General features: G+C 37.4%; 1 protein-coding gene across 2 annotated transcripts in view; it reads right to left on the bottom strand.

Moving 5' to 3' along the window:
* The window catches only part of MRPL13 (mitochondrial ribosomal protein L13), a gene marked incomplete at its 3' end in the record, with an annotated part of 34,441 nt that overhangs the window by 8,340 nt on the left and 7,522 nt on the right, over positions 1 to 18,579 (bottom strand). Inside the window, exons 4-6 of one of the 2 annotated variants that reach the window (XM_082044382.1) lie at positions 18,249 to 18,309; positions 9,693 to 9,779; positions 9,273 to 9,394 (exon numbers count right to left, since the gene is read on the bottom strand). In XM_082044382.1, coding sequence (XP_081900508.1) covers positions 9,273 to 9,394; positions 9,693 to 9,779; positions 18,249 to 18,309 — 270 coding nt within the window. Of the gene's footprint in view, positions 1 to 9,268; positions 9,395 to 9,692; positions 9,780 to 18,248; positions 18,310 to 18,579 lie in introns of those variants that run through there. The other variant, XM_082044383.1, reaches the window with a different exon arrangement.

Raw genomic sequence — 18,579 nt, 5'->3', positions numbered from 1 at the left:
TACTCAAGACATATCTACAATCTCAGGGTAGCTTATGTTTCTGGTAAAATATCCAGTGAAACTGCTAATGATATTTAAACTCTCATTAAATTTCCAATAAGCCTACACTAAACCGTGAACTTCTTGCTCTGCCTGGAGGCAAAAAAACCTTTTGCATATTGGTGTAGTTCTAGTGCAGACTATCATCTTGGCTAAAAAGCACTTCTACAAGAATAATTTACCTCACTTGGAGTAACAGACGCTGCATTTAGTAACAAAACAGAGCAAGAAAAGGTGGCTTTACTGATCCTGTTGTGCCAGCACAGCTGGAGTGACTAACCCTTTCCTGCACACACAAAGCTTAAGATAAATATTTTGTGGTCCTCAATGGCAAGATTTTTTAAAAAAATTTTAAAATATGTCCATAAATCAAGTTATATAAATCAATGCTAACGTGCATTTAGTGAAATAAAGAAAGGCTTATTACAGTTGAAAATCAACTGGTTACAACCTCAGTTTATCTAAAAACAAATCAAGCAAAACTGGACTAAGCTGCTTAAAAATTAGTCACACTCAGATTTTTACCTGGATTATATGAATTCTGTCTGGAAAATTATTTAAATTAAATCAATGCCATATACATGTAAACTTCCTCTCAGCAAGATGATGCTTTTTGCAAATGAAAGGGTTTTCTTTAAGTGATACATTCTGCTAAAAACTGTAGGACTGTAGAAAGAAGAGCACTGTGCACTTGGCTTTGTCCAATGAATTACGTTATTCTTCAAATAAACAGAAAAGTGGGTAAAGAAATGGTGAAATGCTTTCCAGACTTACTGTCAGCACCAAAAGTGAAAAAAGCAAATCTACACATTCATAAAAGAGCAATTAAAATAATCTAATTATAATTTCATCTGGGCAAGTAGTTCAACGGTATCATATACAACCATTCTCATATTGCTTGTCATTAATTTAGTTTCTATTCTCACATATGAGATCAGCAGATTTCAGGGGAAGGGAAAGCAGCTTTGGAACTTTATTTTTGAGAGCCTCCTCAGAGAGCTGAAGTGCCCAGTTGCCCATTTATTAAATCTCTTACCTTACACTCTAGTTTTAACTACAACATAAGCTGCCCCCAGGTAAAGGATATAAGAGTCGGGGTCAGTGGTGTGTTTTATGCATGCTAGAGAAAAATCCAGTAATTCATTTTATTAGGCTAAATAATCTAAATGTGAATTTGTCATATATTTAAGATGATTAAGCTACTGACCCTTCTCAGTTAGTATCCAGTTGCTGCCTGAGGTTAAAATCTCATGTAGAGGACAGCAATTTTCTTCTCAAGTATCTGTCTGACTTTTTGTCCATGGGAATTTAGATCCAGCCCTGGTAGCCTGAAATGCGAGACTTCAAGACTTCTGTTAAATTTTACACAAAACCATGAGATATTTTTATGCCTTTACTATTAAAAAGAATTACCAATGACAGTTCCCAGATTTTAATAGGGGTTAATGATCTCCAGTTAGTTACTGGAATTCCTACAGAGAACTGAAAAAGCCACAGAAAATGAACTTGTGGAGGGATTCCTTGAAAAGTGCATTGGAACAGAACCAGGCTGTATTGGCAGCATAGCTTTTTCCTGGTTTATACAGTTTCTGGTTTTAGGAAAAAGTAAGACTAGCTCAAGTCTTTCACAGAAGTTTGCATTGGCCACCTCTTCTCTGAACACTGATACATGCCAGCCCTGCTCTGAGAGAGCAAATGGACTCAGGCTGCAGGGGCAGTACTTACCCCTACTACAGAAACACCCCCAGCCCAAAAGAAAAACCAAATACTACAACGGGAAGCATGCTACAAATACAATTCAAACCCCAAGAAGCTGCAGAAACACTCTGCAACTAAGTTGGAACTAAGAAAAAGGTTGGAGTATGTTTATTTCAGTGCAGAATTTTTGAAGGCTCATGAATAAACTCAAGATGGTCCTTATAAAAATGACTCAAGACCTCACCATCTTTGGAGAAAATCTTTATGGTTTTCTTTCTGGGCTTCTCTACATAGCTGGAGTAACCGTCCTCCAATTTTTCATTTATTATTCCTTATATTTTATTGAAGAACAAAAAGCATTTTACAAACTTGGTATTAACTACAAGTTATAATCTTTTTAAGATCCCTTCACTGGAATATTCCAAATACCATTTTTGTATCCAATATTATGCGAGGTGTCCTTTAATGTTGGTTCCCTGTAACGTTAGCTAAGAAAATTAACAGACAAAAAAACTTCGTAAAGTAAAACTGCCAGCGCCTTACATTTATAAAAGTAATGTTTATAACATGATTTCAGCCATATATCCAGTATATTTCCGGCTGCTTCTTCAGCTCTGTTACTGCTACGTCCCAGAAATCATTTGACTAAAACAGGAACATGCACTAGAAACTGTAGAATAGGGCAAGACAAAGTACTGTCACAGTCACCTTGTAAGACAACAAACAGAAAGGGCAAGCGTGGCCGAGAGGATTTCTTAATCCAAAAAGTCTGTTTACCAATGCCTACAAATTTGTTTTCTGGGAACAGCAGCAGTAGGCTTTAAAACATCAGCAGTGGGCTTCAGGTGCCCAAGTGTGGCAAGGCTGGCTTTAAGGAGCACAAAGCTAGGGAGGAACTGGAAGGTACATCATTAGCACAGGATGCATAAGATTACCAGAGCCACCTGTGGTTCCTAGGTGTCCGACATGCTTGTGTTTCATCACCTACAAACCTTTCTTTCTGAGAATATTGCGGTTCTCTCCTTTCAGAGCCACAGAGCGTTGCTGATGAACTACCAAGAAGCTGTGTGCCATGCTGTGGGGATGACACACACTGTCAGGACCGGGCCTGTGCTGTTCAGCTGAAACAAAATTACAGCTTCAGACCAGGTCCTGCAACCCCCTGCCTCAAAACAGGGTGTACAGATGGGGGCCAGAAATCCAGCAAGTTACTCAGAAAAATAAACACTGAAAAGGTGTTGTGTTTTCTTAAACCAAATTTCAGAGTTTACAATACATCAAGTTTCAAAAACGTGGAAAGTGTTCAAGGACTTGTTTCCCCAGAAGGACCAGCGAGGGGCTGTCTGGCCCCGCAGAGCTCCTGGGGGGGCTGGCAGGGGAACAGGCGCTCGGTGTGCGCGGCAGCGCCAGCGCCTGGCAGGCCTGCGGCTCCGCTTTCTGCAGGGGAACCCTCGGGAATGCATCCATCTAACTGGAACAACACAGAGCTGCTGTTCTATATATTGGGTAACATTCTTATTTAAGTACTTCTTCAAGAACAATTTCCTGCCTTTAAAACTGTCTAGAAACATACATCCAGACAGTTAAACAACTTTAAAATGGTATATAATGGGAAAAGTTACACATGATCTGATGTGTCCCTGCTTTTACGGAACAGAATTGTTTGCTTAGTCATATGTGACTGGTGACCTCTGATGATTTCTGTTTAAAACTCATTTAAAAGACACACAATCTGAAACTTCAAACACACTTAAGTAATGGTTTCATTCATAGTAAGAAGCTACAAAATGAAACTCAGCCAGAGGAACTAGTTTTTGATCTTTCTCCCCTCTAAATGCATCTGGAAAAGACATAATTTAACTTTCCTCTATCTACGTGGTTTTCCACCACCCTTATTTGAGACCTTTCCATCAAGGATCTAAGAGAGAGGCTCTGCACAATTTGGGAAGTCAACAGGTTCAGGTTAGGGATAGAAGACCACTCAAAGAAAACCTCCCTCACTGGAAATATGCTGACATTTAATTCTCTGCTTTCAAGGAGCAGGATCCCTTTTGATGTCCGATCACAAACTCTGCTGTTCTGGAAGGAGGGTGACGGGAGGGCTCTCCACACTGAAAAACAAACTGCTGGGTTTCCACACCCGACCTGTATTTTCCTTAAAAACAGCTTTTCTGTTTTAGTGTTCCACTTGGATATTGTATATTTGCCTATGGTGTGTCAGTCTCCAATCACCAGCAAAATAGCCTTAAAAGAAAATCTACAGAAAGATATTTCGATATAACATGTAAAAAGCCAATGAGATCATGAGCAGCACTGAGCACGTTCTCTTCACATTTTGACTGAAAATTATTTACATATTACTTCAGATTAAAGAGAAAAAGGCTCTTTTCCTCTTAATACTAGTAAGTTCTTATATAAATTCAGTAATTGATATTATCTGTCTTATAGCTGTTTTATATACAGTGAGGAATATTTCTTGGGTGTAAGTTTTAATATAAAACCTTAGAGATTAATTTTCTTGCCATAATGGGGTTTACCTGTATTTTATAGCCTTACATACCTTTACTCAAGCTATGCTTTTCATTTGATCTCTTCCATTAAATGATACAGCTACTTTTAAAGGACTAATATAAACTGTCATGTAAGACAAGAAGACTTATCGAAACCATCTGAAGAAAAAAAATAAATGAGTTGATAGTTTGTCTGCATCCTTCATTTTCTGGTTTATTGTAGGGACTACACTTACTGCTTGGAAGCTATCTATAGGTTCTGCAGCAGCTCACTGACCAAAATACACACCAGTAACATATAAGGCTTTTACATGCTAAATGAAGGACACAGAGAACAAAAAAGGGCTACTCATAACAGCACCACTTGCTTTTACCCAGATTTCTAAGACCCTACAACAGAGTAGCAAACAACAGCCCAAGGAAAAGCCAAACAGGACTAACACTACCAGTAACATATGTGCTGGGGTTCTTAAACACAGTTTATGAAAATATTCATCTATTTTACTACCTATATATGAAGAACCATAAAATAATTTGCATCAGAAGGGACCCCAAAAAGCCATCCACTGAAAGTGAGGCTAACTTCAATGTCAGCTCGGGAACTCACGCAGTCAAGTTCTGAGCATCTCCAAGGCTGGAGATCCCACAACCTGCCTGGGCAGCCTTTTGGAGGGACAAGGACAAAATTAGGAGAAACTGAACAGAAAGGCAGCTTTGTATTCTGAGATATAAGTGTTCCTACAACATTCGGATTTCCAAACACCAAATAATGTTCCCTTTACATTTAGAACTCTTCTCAAACAATTTTCAGTTCAGGCAGCTGTTTTTTTCGGTACATCACAATCTGTAAAGAGTATCAGATTTATCCAATCATATTTTAACTAACTTGTCTTTGGTTTGTTGAACAAAGCTGTCTGCAGTATTTTGTCCCTTTTCCACTTATTTTTAAAAGAACCTTTTCACTATACACCTCTAAAAATGGTGACATCTTTAAAGAGTATGTAAATATTTAAAGCTTAGTTGCTTCTATAGTCTTTGAAAGGAATAACACAAACACTACATCTTTCATGGGCTCACAAACACTGGAAAAGTTCATAACAGAGTCTATTACAGCTGGATATTCCTACAGCCTTTCTTTCAGTGCCTCTGGGGCAAAGCTGTCTATTCTCAGATGGTCCAGTTGTCACTTCATCAGAACAGCAACCACTACAATTCACTTTAAGTCCCTTTTTACAGACTTCCATGTTTCACTCATCACATCAGAAAGTTATTTTACCTAATTTCCTCAATTCTGTATCTTTTATTTCACAAGTAAGCCCCCTCCCCCCCCAGCACTCTGAGTGCTAGAGAATCACCAGAATACATTTATTCCCTCAGTCAAGAAGAAAAGCATTATTTTTTCCCATTACTTCAAATTGGAAACTCTGTCCACCATCAAAACTGCCAGAAAGGGTGAGCTGAAGGTTAAATTAAAACTCATCGATTTGACACTAATATCTGACATCCACAAAGGTCTGGCTGCAGGCCAGGACAAGAAGCTGAAATTACAACAGCGACTACAGCGATGAGCCCTACGGCTACTGAAGAGATGGCAGATAACCACCTTCATTCTTGATCCCTCTGCTAGCACCTACCAGTTCCTGGAAGCAGAAAAGACTTAAAGTCCAACACAGTGCAGGTGTGCTAGCAGTGTTAGGTATGTCCTCCTGCCTTTACCAGTGGCTCCAGCTAAGGCAGGTGACTGAAGGGAAACTTCTGGCCCAGTCTCTCCACTCAGACCTTTAAAGTTAAGCAAGCACAACCACAAAGGAGTATCTAGATACCGATATCTAAACAAACAGGGGATTTTGTGTGTGCAGAACACACTTTTTAGATGTTCTCCATATAACATTCACATGATATTTGAAATTTTCCTACCAAAAAACACATTAAATTCTACATACTGAAAATGAGCAGAAAAGCACAAGTTAGTACTGATCATCTGGAAGACTCCAGATCATATTCTACTTGCTTCACTCCCACAGCTCTCTGTTTTTGGCACTTAAGTCCAGCATTAGGAATTTAATAGGAATTCAATTAAGAATTCAATTTCAAATTTTATCTTAAGACAGGTTGTTTAGCAACTGCTCATTTATTTACTATACACAAATAAAATCTGCCCTTCCAGATCACAGCAAAATTCTGTCATCTCAGTGGTACATGTACAAAGTGAAAGAAACAAGATAATACGCAGCAATATTTATAACTTCCTGAGCCATGAGTCACATCTGGAGAGCCATATTTAATAACCACTGATAGCCATACACTTCCCTCTTTTGAATCCACTTAAAACTTTTACTCAGAACCTCCACATTAACTGCAAGACAGGGAAAACACCCAACAAGACAAAAGCAAAATGGTGTGCACCTTTCTAGTCATGTAGTGACAGTCACCCCTCATGACATCACATGCTTCACCAAGCTCAATCACTGAAAGCAGAGGAAAAATCTCCCACAAATGAAAGGTCTGATCCCATCTCTGACACAAAATCAGTGCAACTCTGTACTACTAGTGTGTGTGGATGTGCAAGCACAAATACACATTATACATAAATACAGAGTTCTGCGCAGGGTTTTTCACTTGACTTTAGACTAGATAAATGGCACAGACTAACTTTCTCATGTTATTACAAGGATTTGCAAGCAAAAGCCTACTAACATTATGAAGTTTCACTAAAAAATTATTTTGATTTCTGTTAAACAAATGACAGAACAATGGAACATTACGCAGTATTTCCCCCAAAGGAATACAAATCCTATAAATACAAGCAAAACAGATACAGACATTTGTCCTACATGTAATCCTGGGATTTCTTAATTTTATTGGTCTGGCTTAAGCAGTGAGAGCTGCTGGCCCATAAAAGGAATTATGAGCACAGTCTGCTTTTGAATTGCAAGAAGGTCCTAATCCAGTGTTCATTTATGTTATCTTACTACCAGTTTTCTTCTGGAAAAGCTATGTCTCTTGTACACATATCTCTGCTGCCTTATATCCACTGTCTATTAAGGGTAAATGCCATTAATTGTATGTGCATTATAATACAGAGAGAATACATGCAGTAATTTAAAATGCTTAATTTACTTAAAAAAAACCTCAAACACATACACGCATGCACAAAACCCAACCAAACAAAAAAAACCCAAAACAAAACCAAACCAGAAACTCCCGTAATATTCATTTTAGCACACAAAAAGCATCAGGCCCCTTTTAAAGGTATACAGTTTTGGCCATGCACTAAAAATTATTTGCTTTATCTTTTTACTCACAGACCATTTAAGAATATTCTTCTTACATGTTTGCCCTTCTCTTTGTTAATTCAAATTCAGTTTTGTTCCTCCAGATTAACTCTACCTTGCTACATGAACTGCCTCCTCTCTTTGTATTTAAAGCGTTCCTTTGTTTGAAAGAGCGTTACTGTTTTCACTACTGTACAATGATTTTTTTTCTACTGTACAAGGCTTACTACTATCTAGTCACTATTAGCTACAAATCTAAACCATGTAGTTGCTGCAGATCATTCTCTAAAGGTGGTCTGCAATCAGCTGGACATGATGATCTATGCTGAACCTATTAAATGCTCCTGTAAAAACATGAAGTATTCTGTTCTGGCACTCTGAAGTCCTACTGATTTGAACAAGACTTAGTGAAACACAGCAGGTACCATCCAAACATCAAGAAACACTTTTTTTACTGTGAGGGTGACTTGAGCACTGAAACAGGTTGCCCAAAAAGGCTGTGGAGTCTCCATCCCCAGAGATATTAACAAACGGTCTGGATGTGGTCCTGGGCAACCAGCTCTAGATGGCCCTGATTGAGCAGAGAGGCTGGACCAGGTGACCTCCAGAGGTCTGGTCAAACCTTGACCATTCTGCAATCATTCAGCTATCAAGACACTTATCAAGACACTTAGAGATCTTATCTTAAGTAGACTCATGATAAATAAGCAGCTACTACAATTTCAGCAGCTGACCTCAGTCCACATACAGCTAACATGGGTTCAGTGGAGCTACTCAAGAGGATGACACGCCATTTGAGACTCATACCAGGTCTATTTTCTAGGATTAGTGTAGCAGTAGGTGCACAAGAACATTTTTCTTACAGGACAAAGAGAAACATAACCTTTTAAAGACTACTACAGAAATAGAAGTACCTGTATTCTAACTGGAGATAGACCATCATACTGGTCCAGGTGTTAGCTTATTTACACCTTTCCCCATCTCCTTACTTACTACATTTCTTCTTAAATGTCATTAGAATAATCAGGAAGCGGGCCAGCTTTCAAAATTAATATCTCTCTTGATTACCGTAATGGGATCTGGAGCCTAAATATGAGTCTCAAAATGAACACAAGAAAAATCATACTGGTACTAATTAGAAAATGTCCTGAATGTAACACATCATTTTCACTAGCAGGTTGATTCAATGCTGCATGTGGTGGTATAAAGCAAACCACAAATACTCATTCACATGCCACACATCTACTGTGGAACTGATTTTGTGCATGGAAAAGAGACTATTTATCAAAATAAACACATGGTATGTTCCCTGCCAAAGATCCACTCTCCAAGGTCTAATTAAGCAGAATTCTTTCCCTTCCTCTGAGGAAAATCTGAAGGGTTCCCCCCTGCAATGAATCATCCCCCCACAGAGCTGCGTGGTGTTTCCTTTGGCTGAGGCTAATGGTTACGTATTTTAGAGCACACGCAACTCAAGCACGGTAATGAAGTTATTTTACTCAACTAATTTTGAAGAAGAGTTGAAAACAAGATTTTAAGTAAAGTTCTTCTCATTAAAGGAAAGGTCAGAAACACAAAAAACTAAGCAACTACTCCCTTCTAATACGACTGTTATTTGCTTTAATTACCTGCTCTCTCCAAAAAAAAGATGACATAACGAGAAAAGTCATTACTTTTTTTTTTCTTACTGATGAGAGCCTATATGGTACACAGTCAAAGTGTCCTTTAAAAAAAAATCTAAGATACTTACGGAGTCCAAATCTTCGGAAAGGCAGCAATTTCTTCTGGTGTATACTCATCTAACCTCTTAGGAACTGCACGTGGCTGAGGAATCTCTTGTAGAAGATTCTTCTCTATATCTTCTGGAATAACCTGAGGCAGGTGAGAACAGTCTTAGCTACTGGATTGCTTAAAAACCACCACCATTCCCCCATTTATCCTACATGTTTGACCTAAATACTGAAGACAATCTCACACATCTTGTATCTCACAATTCTGTGAAATAATAAAGAAAAAAGCATCAACATTTCAACTATATTTAAACACATAATAAAAACCAACTTGATTTTTCTTTATTTACTTTCTTAAGACAATAGTTTTGCTATTGCCAACACTCCCTTTTCACCTCCGAATCACACAGGAATGAAAATTTAACTGCATGACTACTCACATCTTCTGGGAAAAGGTGCAGCCTCTGCATCATAGTTCTTCTCTGAAGGTTTTTTGGAAGCATTCTATAAACAGTCAGTTTAACAATCTGAGGAAAGATAACATGGTAACAAATAATCAGAGGGGCTACAAATAACATGAAAAGGTAAGATGTGTTTCCCTCTACCCATTTCACAGTCACTTCCTAGTCAACTTCTACCATGCTGAAGAACTCTGGCACTACATTCAGAACATACACTCCACTTAACTGTTTTGGAAAAAGAAATAGTTACTCCTAGTCATACGAACACTTACTCTAACAGCTCTATAGAAAAATTTAACTTAGGAAGTCAAAATCAGCATGCCAATGAGAAATGAAAATATATCAGATCTCAAAACAATGGACCCAGAGACTTCGCAACGTATTGCTTAACTGTGGGGATTCTTAATCTAAAAATTAATTTTAACTTCAGATTGTGATACAACAGTGTTAATTCCTTAGATTAATAAACTGTACATACACATGGTCCAACATATGAACTATGACTTACACAGAGTTATTTAATGATTTCACTCCAATAAAAAGAGACTTCACAGTACTTTAATGAACACTTAAATATTTTATTTCTTCAAACGATCAATATTTGTGTCCATTTTTTCACCTCCCTCTGCAGATTATGGTACAGAGATCTGTTGAAAGAAACCAGTGAACTACACAAACAGCTGGCCTATTCTGGATGTAGATACTTCTGCCTAGCGAGTCTGATCTGATTTTTTTAGCCACATTACAAAGAGCAAAAAGCTGCCTCTTAAAAAGTCACAAAAAAAAAAAGAACGCTCTAGTTAAACAATGAAGAAATACTTTTTACACTGTGTATGGTCTCCGGAGAACTGACAACCTCAGAAGACAACATATACATGAAAGCGGAACGTGGAGAATGCATATATATAATTACATGTTCAGTAATAGTTTCTATAAGTAAGTATGCTAGGTGCAATAAGCATAATCAAAGGTATGCTCTGGTATGTTTGACAATCTTCATGCTGTCCAAGACCTCATTTGGTTTCCTGTGCCCTCTCACACATGCAAGATCTGCAAGAACAGAAAAACCACCATCACACGAAGCACAAGCTTCAGGAGAAGGGAAGAGGTGATGATGAACTATTATTTGAGATTTGTAAAAAGCTTAATAAGTGCATTACTAAGAAAGCTGGAATGTAAATTTAAAAGGTCCTGCTACTCTATACTTTTATTATTAACTGCATGATAGTTAGTCCAACTACAGAACAGAGGACCATACAGGGAGCAAGGATAGTGAAGACAGTGCTGGAAAACCTCTAGCTGCCTTCGTTGTAACTTCTGTCTCAAAGACTTTTCTATAAGCCAAAGCAAATCCAAACCCAGATGCTGGAAAGACCAAGTTTATGTCCAGCTCCTTGCCCAAAATTCTGCCTACAGTCAGAACGTCACTCAAACTGGTGTGATGACAAGCCAAAGTAGTTCTTTAAGTACAGGCTTAACTGAAGTTGCACAGACGGCTTTTGTGACTTTGGTGAGGTTGTGCAACAGAAAAAGCAGATCCAACCAGCAATATTTACAGGGTGTTAAGTAAGGGCTCTTCTGTTACCTGAACATGCTCAAGTTTTACTAAAAATACACCAAGCCTAAATAAAAAGGCATGGAATTGCAAGCAAATCTGCTACTGAGTCCATGCAAAACTGTGCTGGTTTGACTGAAAATGAGTTAATTTTCTTCATGCAGTTAGAAACCTTTCTTTTTCATAACTAGCATGGTCATTATCTGGACTTAGTTGGAGAACAAGAGATAACACCCAGCACAGAGTCAATGTTTTTAATTGCTCTGGTCTGAGAGCCATGGACATTCTGAGCGCTCAGCCCACAGGTGTGAGGCATCGAGGAATGGGGGCATGGATGGGGCCTGACTGATCAATAAAAGCATTCCGTCCCATTAGTGTCATGCTTCATATTTAAGGAGAGTCAGGAGCTTCCGGTCTCTCTCTCTCTGGGGTGTTCTTGCTCTTGCTCGCTCCCAGGTGCTTTCTCTCTCCAGCCGGGGGAGTTCGATTCGGGACGTTCAGTTCAGCCTTTTGCCATTTTGCAGAGGCCTTTGGGTTTTTCTGCCTTTTTCCTCTTTTTTCTCTCTTTGGGAACAGCTGTTGGCACCAGGGTGCGGCTTCCTGGGACTGGCTGCTCAGTTGTGGACAGAAGTCACGAGGAATTGCCTTGAGTATCTTGTATTTCTATTTTTTATATATATTTACTAGTAGTGTATTAGTATTGTGTTATTTTATTATGCTGTGTTTATCTCAATCCAAGTTTCTCCCTTCCCTTTTGATTTTCTCCCCCACTGGGAGAAAATCTACATGTTTGTAATACACTTCTAATAAAGGACAGTTGTTATTGTTTTTGATGTGATTATGTTTACTTTGGACTATTAAAATAGCAAGATTCTAAAGGTAAAAAACCCAGCTGATTTCTGTGGGACTTCAAAGTGGCAAAGAGGTCCACCTACCCACAGCTCTCACTGAAACCTCAACCTCAGTTTAAAACTAATGAGTACAGTTTAACAGTTTATTGAGTTACTTACGCATTCCTACTGCCTGCTCTCTCCAGTCCTTTATCTCTAATACCAGCAACCTGTAAAATTTTATGTCCTCATAAATTCTCACTCCTAAATGCCATGACACTTTCTTCATCAAGTAAAGACATCCACCACCAGATGTATACAGCCACCAGAGCACTAATATTTGGGGATTTTTAAGGTATTGAAATGCTGATTGCCCCCATTTATTTTGATTTACAAAACTCCTGTTGGCTGTAGGTACAATTGTCATCTTGAATACTGCAATACCCTTTTTTCCAAGTTGGCTAATCTATATACTCACAACATAGACATGCTCTTAATCAGAGTTATGGGACACTACATTTTTCGTTTCCAAGCTAAAGGGCTAATCAAAAGGAAAAGAACCTGAAGGCAACTCTAGCAAAACTCTTGCACTTTGAGTCCCTTAATACATGCTCCAGCATTTTATGAGTACAAATAAATTAAAAATATACTGATTTGAAAGACTGTGTGAGGCTCAAACATCTCCATTTTTGTGACAGGCTTTGGCTCATGTGCAAGTTGCAGACTATGTTTGATGGAGAGCAAGTTCTGAGAAGGATTCATTGCCAGATAAAACATACTTTAAAGAAGGAAATCAACAGAGCAATACTACTCCTGGTCCTGAGAAGCATAAAATAATGGGCCCAAGTTCCAGAAGAAACCCTATGCTAACAGCTGAATTAATTCCAATAATCACCAGGAAGCAACTCTAAAACATGGGATGGACACAGTGGTCCAGAGAAAACAAAGGGATTAATCACAAGGCATACAAAAAAAACCCTCAAATTTCAGGAGATACACCAGCTATCTGGAGGTACAGCTTGATGCTGTGTCTTCCTTCTAGCAGTTCTTGGTTTTCTGTTCTGTATATGATATTGTTCTTTTCACCAAATATGTTACAAAACCATTCAAAAGAACTTGACCCTGCTGCCTCAGAGTTGTACAAATAGCAGAGCAACTGTGAATGTACTTAATGCTGCCATAAGAATAATTTGGTCACAGACAAATTAAATTTCCATTGCACACAATTTTGCTTTCCACTACTGTTCAGCACTTAAGAACTTAGAAGTTTAATGTGTTCTTTAAGTTTATATATCAATTTGCCTTGCAAGTTCAAAGAAATGGATTAACATTTTTTTAAGCAAAGAAGTATTTATTTTTGTCTACTATGAAGTAAAAGGCCAAGCCAGCTCTAAGACTTATCTAGAGGACCTAGAGGTTTCAAGATAACAGGTTCCATAACAATATTTTCCGCCCCATGCCATACTAACTTCTGTGTGCCTGCTAATCCAGACTTTGAAGTTTTGCTCTACTTAATTAAAAAACTTTACTCCATAGTAGTAAAAGAAAATGCTATTATATCTGGCGTTTCAGTAACTGACTCTTAGTGTGTTCATATTATTATATCTACTATCCTTTACTGATGCAAAGAAAAAAGGCTTTGAAACACAGAGAGCAAGATTTAACCATGTTTTCTGTCCGAGCTTTTCTTCAAAAGATCATTATTATGCAGATATAATGGCAAGTCTATACGTGCAAGCAGTTGCTAAAGAGCATTCAAAAGGAGCATAAGAACATTTTAAGCCCCTTCATATCAGTGCCAGCAGCTGAACAAACCAGAACCTCCAACACCCCCTGAGGGTTCCTCCCAGCAAATTTCCATAGAGCTACCCTGCCTTGCTTAATAATCTTCCCTAGCAGGTAACATTCATTCCCAACAATTATTGCCCATTATTTCTTTGTCAGAGGCAATACAGCCTCTGAATACTGCAAAGGTCAACCCTCTCACTGAGCATTTGCTATTAGCCAAACATGATTTTTCTTTTCTTTGGAGGAATTTCTGATGCAGTCAAAAAAAAAAAAAAAAAAGGGAAAAAAAAAAGGTAAGCCAAGTTTTGCTTATTTTTAAAATTAGAATGGAATAAGAATTGTTTGAAAACTTTGTCCTGACAGGATTTCTACCTGGTTCTATGTATTAGATCTGTCAACATATTTTGCAGGCATTTTAATTAAAAGCTGTAAGATTTTTCCAGAAAGTTTTTTTTCCAATCAATCTTTGCTCCCTCTCAAATCCATAGCTCTTAAAAGTTCCTATTTTAATCTCCTTGTATTAAGTATTTTGAAGTCTAATTTTGAAAGTGTTGGTTTCAGGCCTATCAGCACTTTTACAGCTAAAACACAAACAAGAAAATCCCAAAGTTCTTTGCTTTCAAAATACCTGCATCTCACAATAAAAACATTTACCTGTTTCCTTCATATTCAAAAGATTCTTTCTTGGAAAAGAAAACACACCAAACCTTTCAAATAGATTTTTCTTAGCAACCTACGATGGAAGTTAATCTTGTCCCCAAAATATGTATATCTTAAGGGAGTATAAATACCATACAGAATATTAGTATTGTATTGAACAGAAGAACAGAGAGGCTGTTTTGAACTACAGCAACAAGCTGTTATGCTGCACCTTAAGAACATATTTAATACTCTCATTATGGGTGGTCCAAGAATTTACACTAAATGTAAGCCAGAGAAAGAAAAGGCTGAAATGCGAAGCAACAATTGTTTTCTTCAATAAGCACTTCCTAAAGTAGCCTGGCCAAGTCCAATAGATAAGAGCTATTCTCTGCCATTCTCCATGAGAGCAGACAACTGAAAAGATTAGTAATTTTAAACAGATTCACAGACACTCCCCTCCCCAGGTCTCCCAAAGGAACTCAAAGGTGCTAAAGGTAAAAATGTGCCAGACTATTTACTTTTGATACTTTTTGGCCACACACTGTAATTTTTAGCCCTCCATAAAAAAAGTTTTTCCAAATTTGCTGAGAAACCTGGCATAATGAACATGGAACTGTAAGTCCTATATGAAACATCAACTATGCAAACCTCTTCTGGTATTCACTGCCCCATACTAACATCTAAGATACTTAGAAGTGGAAAAAAAAATTAATATTTTGTCAGTCTGGCACAAAATTATACATCTGAGATTAAACACTTATAATAGGCACATTCTTTTCAACTAAGAAGAAAAGTCAAGGATTGGAAATGGTTGCCATTGGAGACTTTCAAGACCAGTCCGTATAAGCTCCCCAGTAGTCTTATCAGACTTAACAGCTGACTCTGCTTTGAGTAGGAGGCTGGAATAAAAACTCCCAACATTCTCTCCAACCTGAATCACCCTATGATCCTATGAAAAAACGCACACGTGCATTCAAAATTCAGCACAAATCCTTCTGCAGCACTAACTATTTAGCTGCAAGGAATATAAAGGTACAAAGTTAGTAAGACAGATAAAATGATGTCAACCACCATGAAGTGAGAGCATGGTATCATCATCATCCCTATAGTGGTACCTTGTGAAGGAACTCGAAACAATCAAGGATGATTAACCAAACATGGCTAAATTCTGACAACTACACTTATGAGCTTCAGCCCCCTACTTAAATATAAACTATACCATTTTTCATCAAACTATTCATTATAACCTTTTTCATTAGTTATTAGCTGTGTTTTTCCTAAAACCAATCTTCCTGTATACTAGAAACTATGTTTAAACAAAACTGTACAGGAAAAATATTTATCTTAGGGCTTTGTATGTTTGAATTTAGACATATGTAAGTAAAGACAGTGCTAAGCAGTACTGGAGTCCTACTATATACACACACGGAATCTTACAAGCTTTAATCTCTTTCTTACATAAACCAAAACCAGTCACATCCATTGCAAACTCTCTATGTAACACCACTCAAGTTTACAAGGTGTTATGTCAACATCCTTTTCCTTGGAAGTAGTCTCTTCCATTAATTTAATGCCTTAATTTCTGTAACAGCATTATTTCCAAAAATAATATTGACTCATCTAATGAAACACTACCAGGATGAGCTAGCAGGAGACAATAGGCCCAAGGGCAGAGAAAAAGCAGTAGCCTCCAGGATGAAAAATACACTTTACATAATGAAGAGTGATTCCACAGAAAGACAGCCTGCTTCCTACAACCTACTTCCACTGACTTCACAGAAACTGAATTTAACATGATCAAAAAAGGTCTCTTCTTAATTCAAAGAAGTGAAATGAAGTGATTCACTAATTCTCAGAAATAACTATATGTCATTTAGATTATATTTTGAACATCCAAATGCTACTTAGATTAGGCGTTGTTCTCTTTACAGTAATCGCTTTTCAGGTTTTAACTGTCAGATCTAAAAATAAAATGTTAATAAAACACCACCATAACTTCCATCCTTGTCATATCCCAGTGCATTTCACACCAAAGCGACTGAATTAGTACATAAATGCTTCTACCCGTAAAATCACTTGCAAGTCACAATCTGCAACACCTACACATACAGAATATACTATGCCAAATTACAATCCACTACTATTAATTACAACAAAAATACATGAGATATCTTTGTGAGAAGGATAACCAAATGCTTCATCTGCAATAGTATGAAAGAGTTAATTGCTAAGGGCTCTGCACAATTCTGGTTTTTTAATTTAAAAAAGTTTCTCTCGCTAAATTAGACCAAGTCTTGAGCCACATCACCATTTGCGGAGCCTCTGTCCAACAGGCTGCAGTTATTGGCAACGCATTTACTCCTCCTCTGTCTGCACAGAAATTCATCTATGAGTCTGGCAAGAAAAGAAGCATTTCAGAATGAATGCCAGAAGGGAATTTATAGAACATCCAGTTCTCAGGCCCTAACAAACAAGCTGTGCTCTGCTGCCTCCCAGTGCACAGCGCCTGCCTGGAGCTCAAATGAAAAAGGTTCAAGAATTCACTTTAGATATGGAACTACCAATAATTGCCAAAGGAATTACAACTATCTTAGAGCCTGTTCTCAGAAGCTTTTAAGTTGTTTTGGAAACTTCTAGGCAGAAAAGAATATTGATTTCATTTCACTTTAAAGAAAGAAAGAAATTGCAAAAGTAAAAATGAAAAACAGGCAAATTCTCATCGCAGCCCACTTTTGTATTGAGTACTTGTACAACATCTTGTATAAAAGACTCTTGGGACAAACCAGAATTTCTAAATTCTAGATTTAAAAAACCCAAATCACTGACAAAACCCAAGAATTTTACAGTAGATAAAACTTCTCTAGGAAAAGAAAGCAGCATTTTTATATTTTATATATAAGGTGATCGAAATCAAAGTATTTCAAAGTCAAAAATAAATACAGATATCTGCTAATCTCTGTGGACCTTATACATTCTGCAACACTAGTACTTAGAGAATTCAGTCCTCCAATGCTGACCATTCAGAACTCTAGGAAAAGTAATTTCATAACTGTGTAAGTCAATATCCCAAAATGTTCATATCTAGCACCCTGTTTTTTTAATCAATAACAAACACATCAACACTGATGTTCAGCAGAATTAACAGAAGTCTAATACAGACATTTAGTAAAGCGGTTTAGGTTCAATGTAATCACCATTTTCAGTTCTTTCACAGACATGAACATACAGCACTGCAAAAAAGATTTAATTAAAAAAAATAATTTAACAAAACCTAGAGATGAATTTTACCAGAATAAAAAGGCAGGTGTACTTTCTAACATTTGTAAGATAAACATTATTCTTTCTGGCTCTTAAAAAAGTAGAAGTGATGTTAAGCTGAAGTACAGCTTAGCTAAGTCTAACTTGAAGCAGTTCAGTTATGAGAAAGGTCAGACCTCTGAAACAAAAAGTGAGTGAATCAGTCAGAAATGAGTGAAGCAAATGAACTTGATTTGCTCATTTGGACAGCATGGAATCATCATGAAAATATATAACCTACAGTCTAACCCTCAAAACATACTGTTTACAAAAACTTCATCACAAGCCAAGTTTCTAAGAGCCCTTAGCAGAACAATATTTAGCTTCTGACAAGAAGGTAACTGATCCTTTTTGTTTAGGGGAACTAATTCAATGAAAACAAATCGGCTTTACAAATGAGCAGGAAGATGGGAAAACACTTACAGCAGTTGGATCCTTCAAGTGGAGCTGAGTTGCTGTCACTTGTTTGAAGCCACCAGGATATCTAGAAAAACAGAACAAACACATAAGCTTAATGCTATATGCTCAAGCACAACATTAGCACAAATATAGCTGCATCTTGAACAACAGTGTAATGGTATTATAAGCCTTCATAAAAAAGGTAGCTGTTCTCACAGTATTAGAAAGATTCTATCCTAAGTTCAATGCCATTTGTACTTTCTTATTTATTCACTTGAGTATTAAAAAGTTTGTGTTTCACAAGCAGATGGATATGTTTTTAAAACCGCTTAGCAAATACACCATCACAACTACA

Source organism: Streptopelia decaocto (genome assembly GCF_964273445.1).
Source record: "Streptopelia decaocto genome assembly, chromosome: 2".
NCBI lineage: Eukaryota > Metazoa > Chordata > Aves > Columbiformes > Columbidae > Streptopelia > Streptopelia decaocto.
Note: the sequence above shows the minus strand (reverse complement) of the source record. Positions and strands in the feature narration are given on the sequence as shown.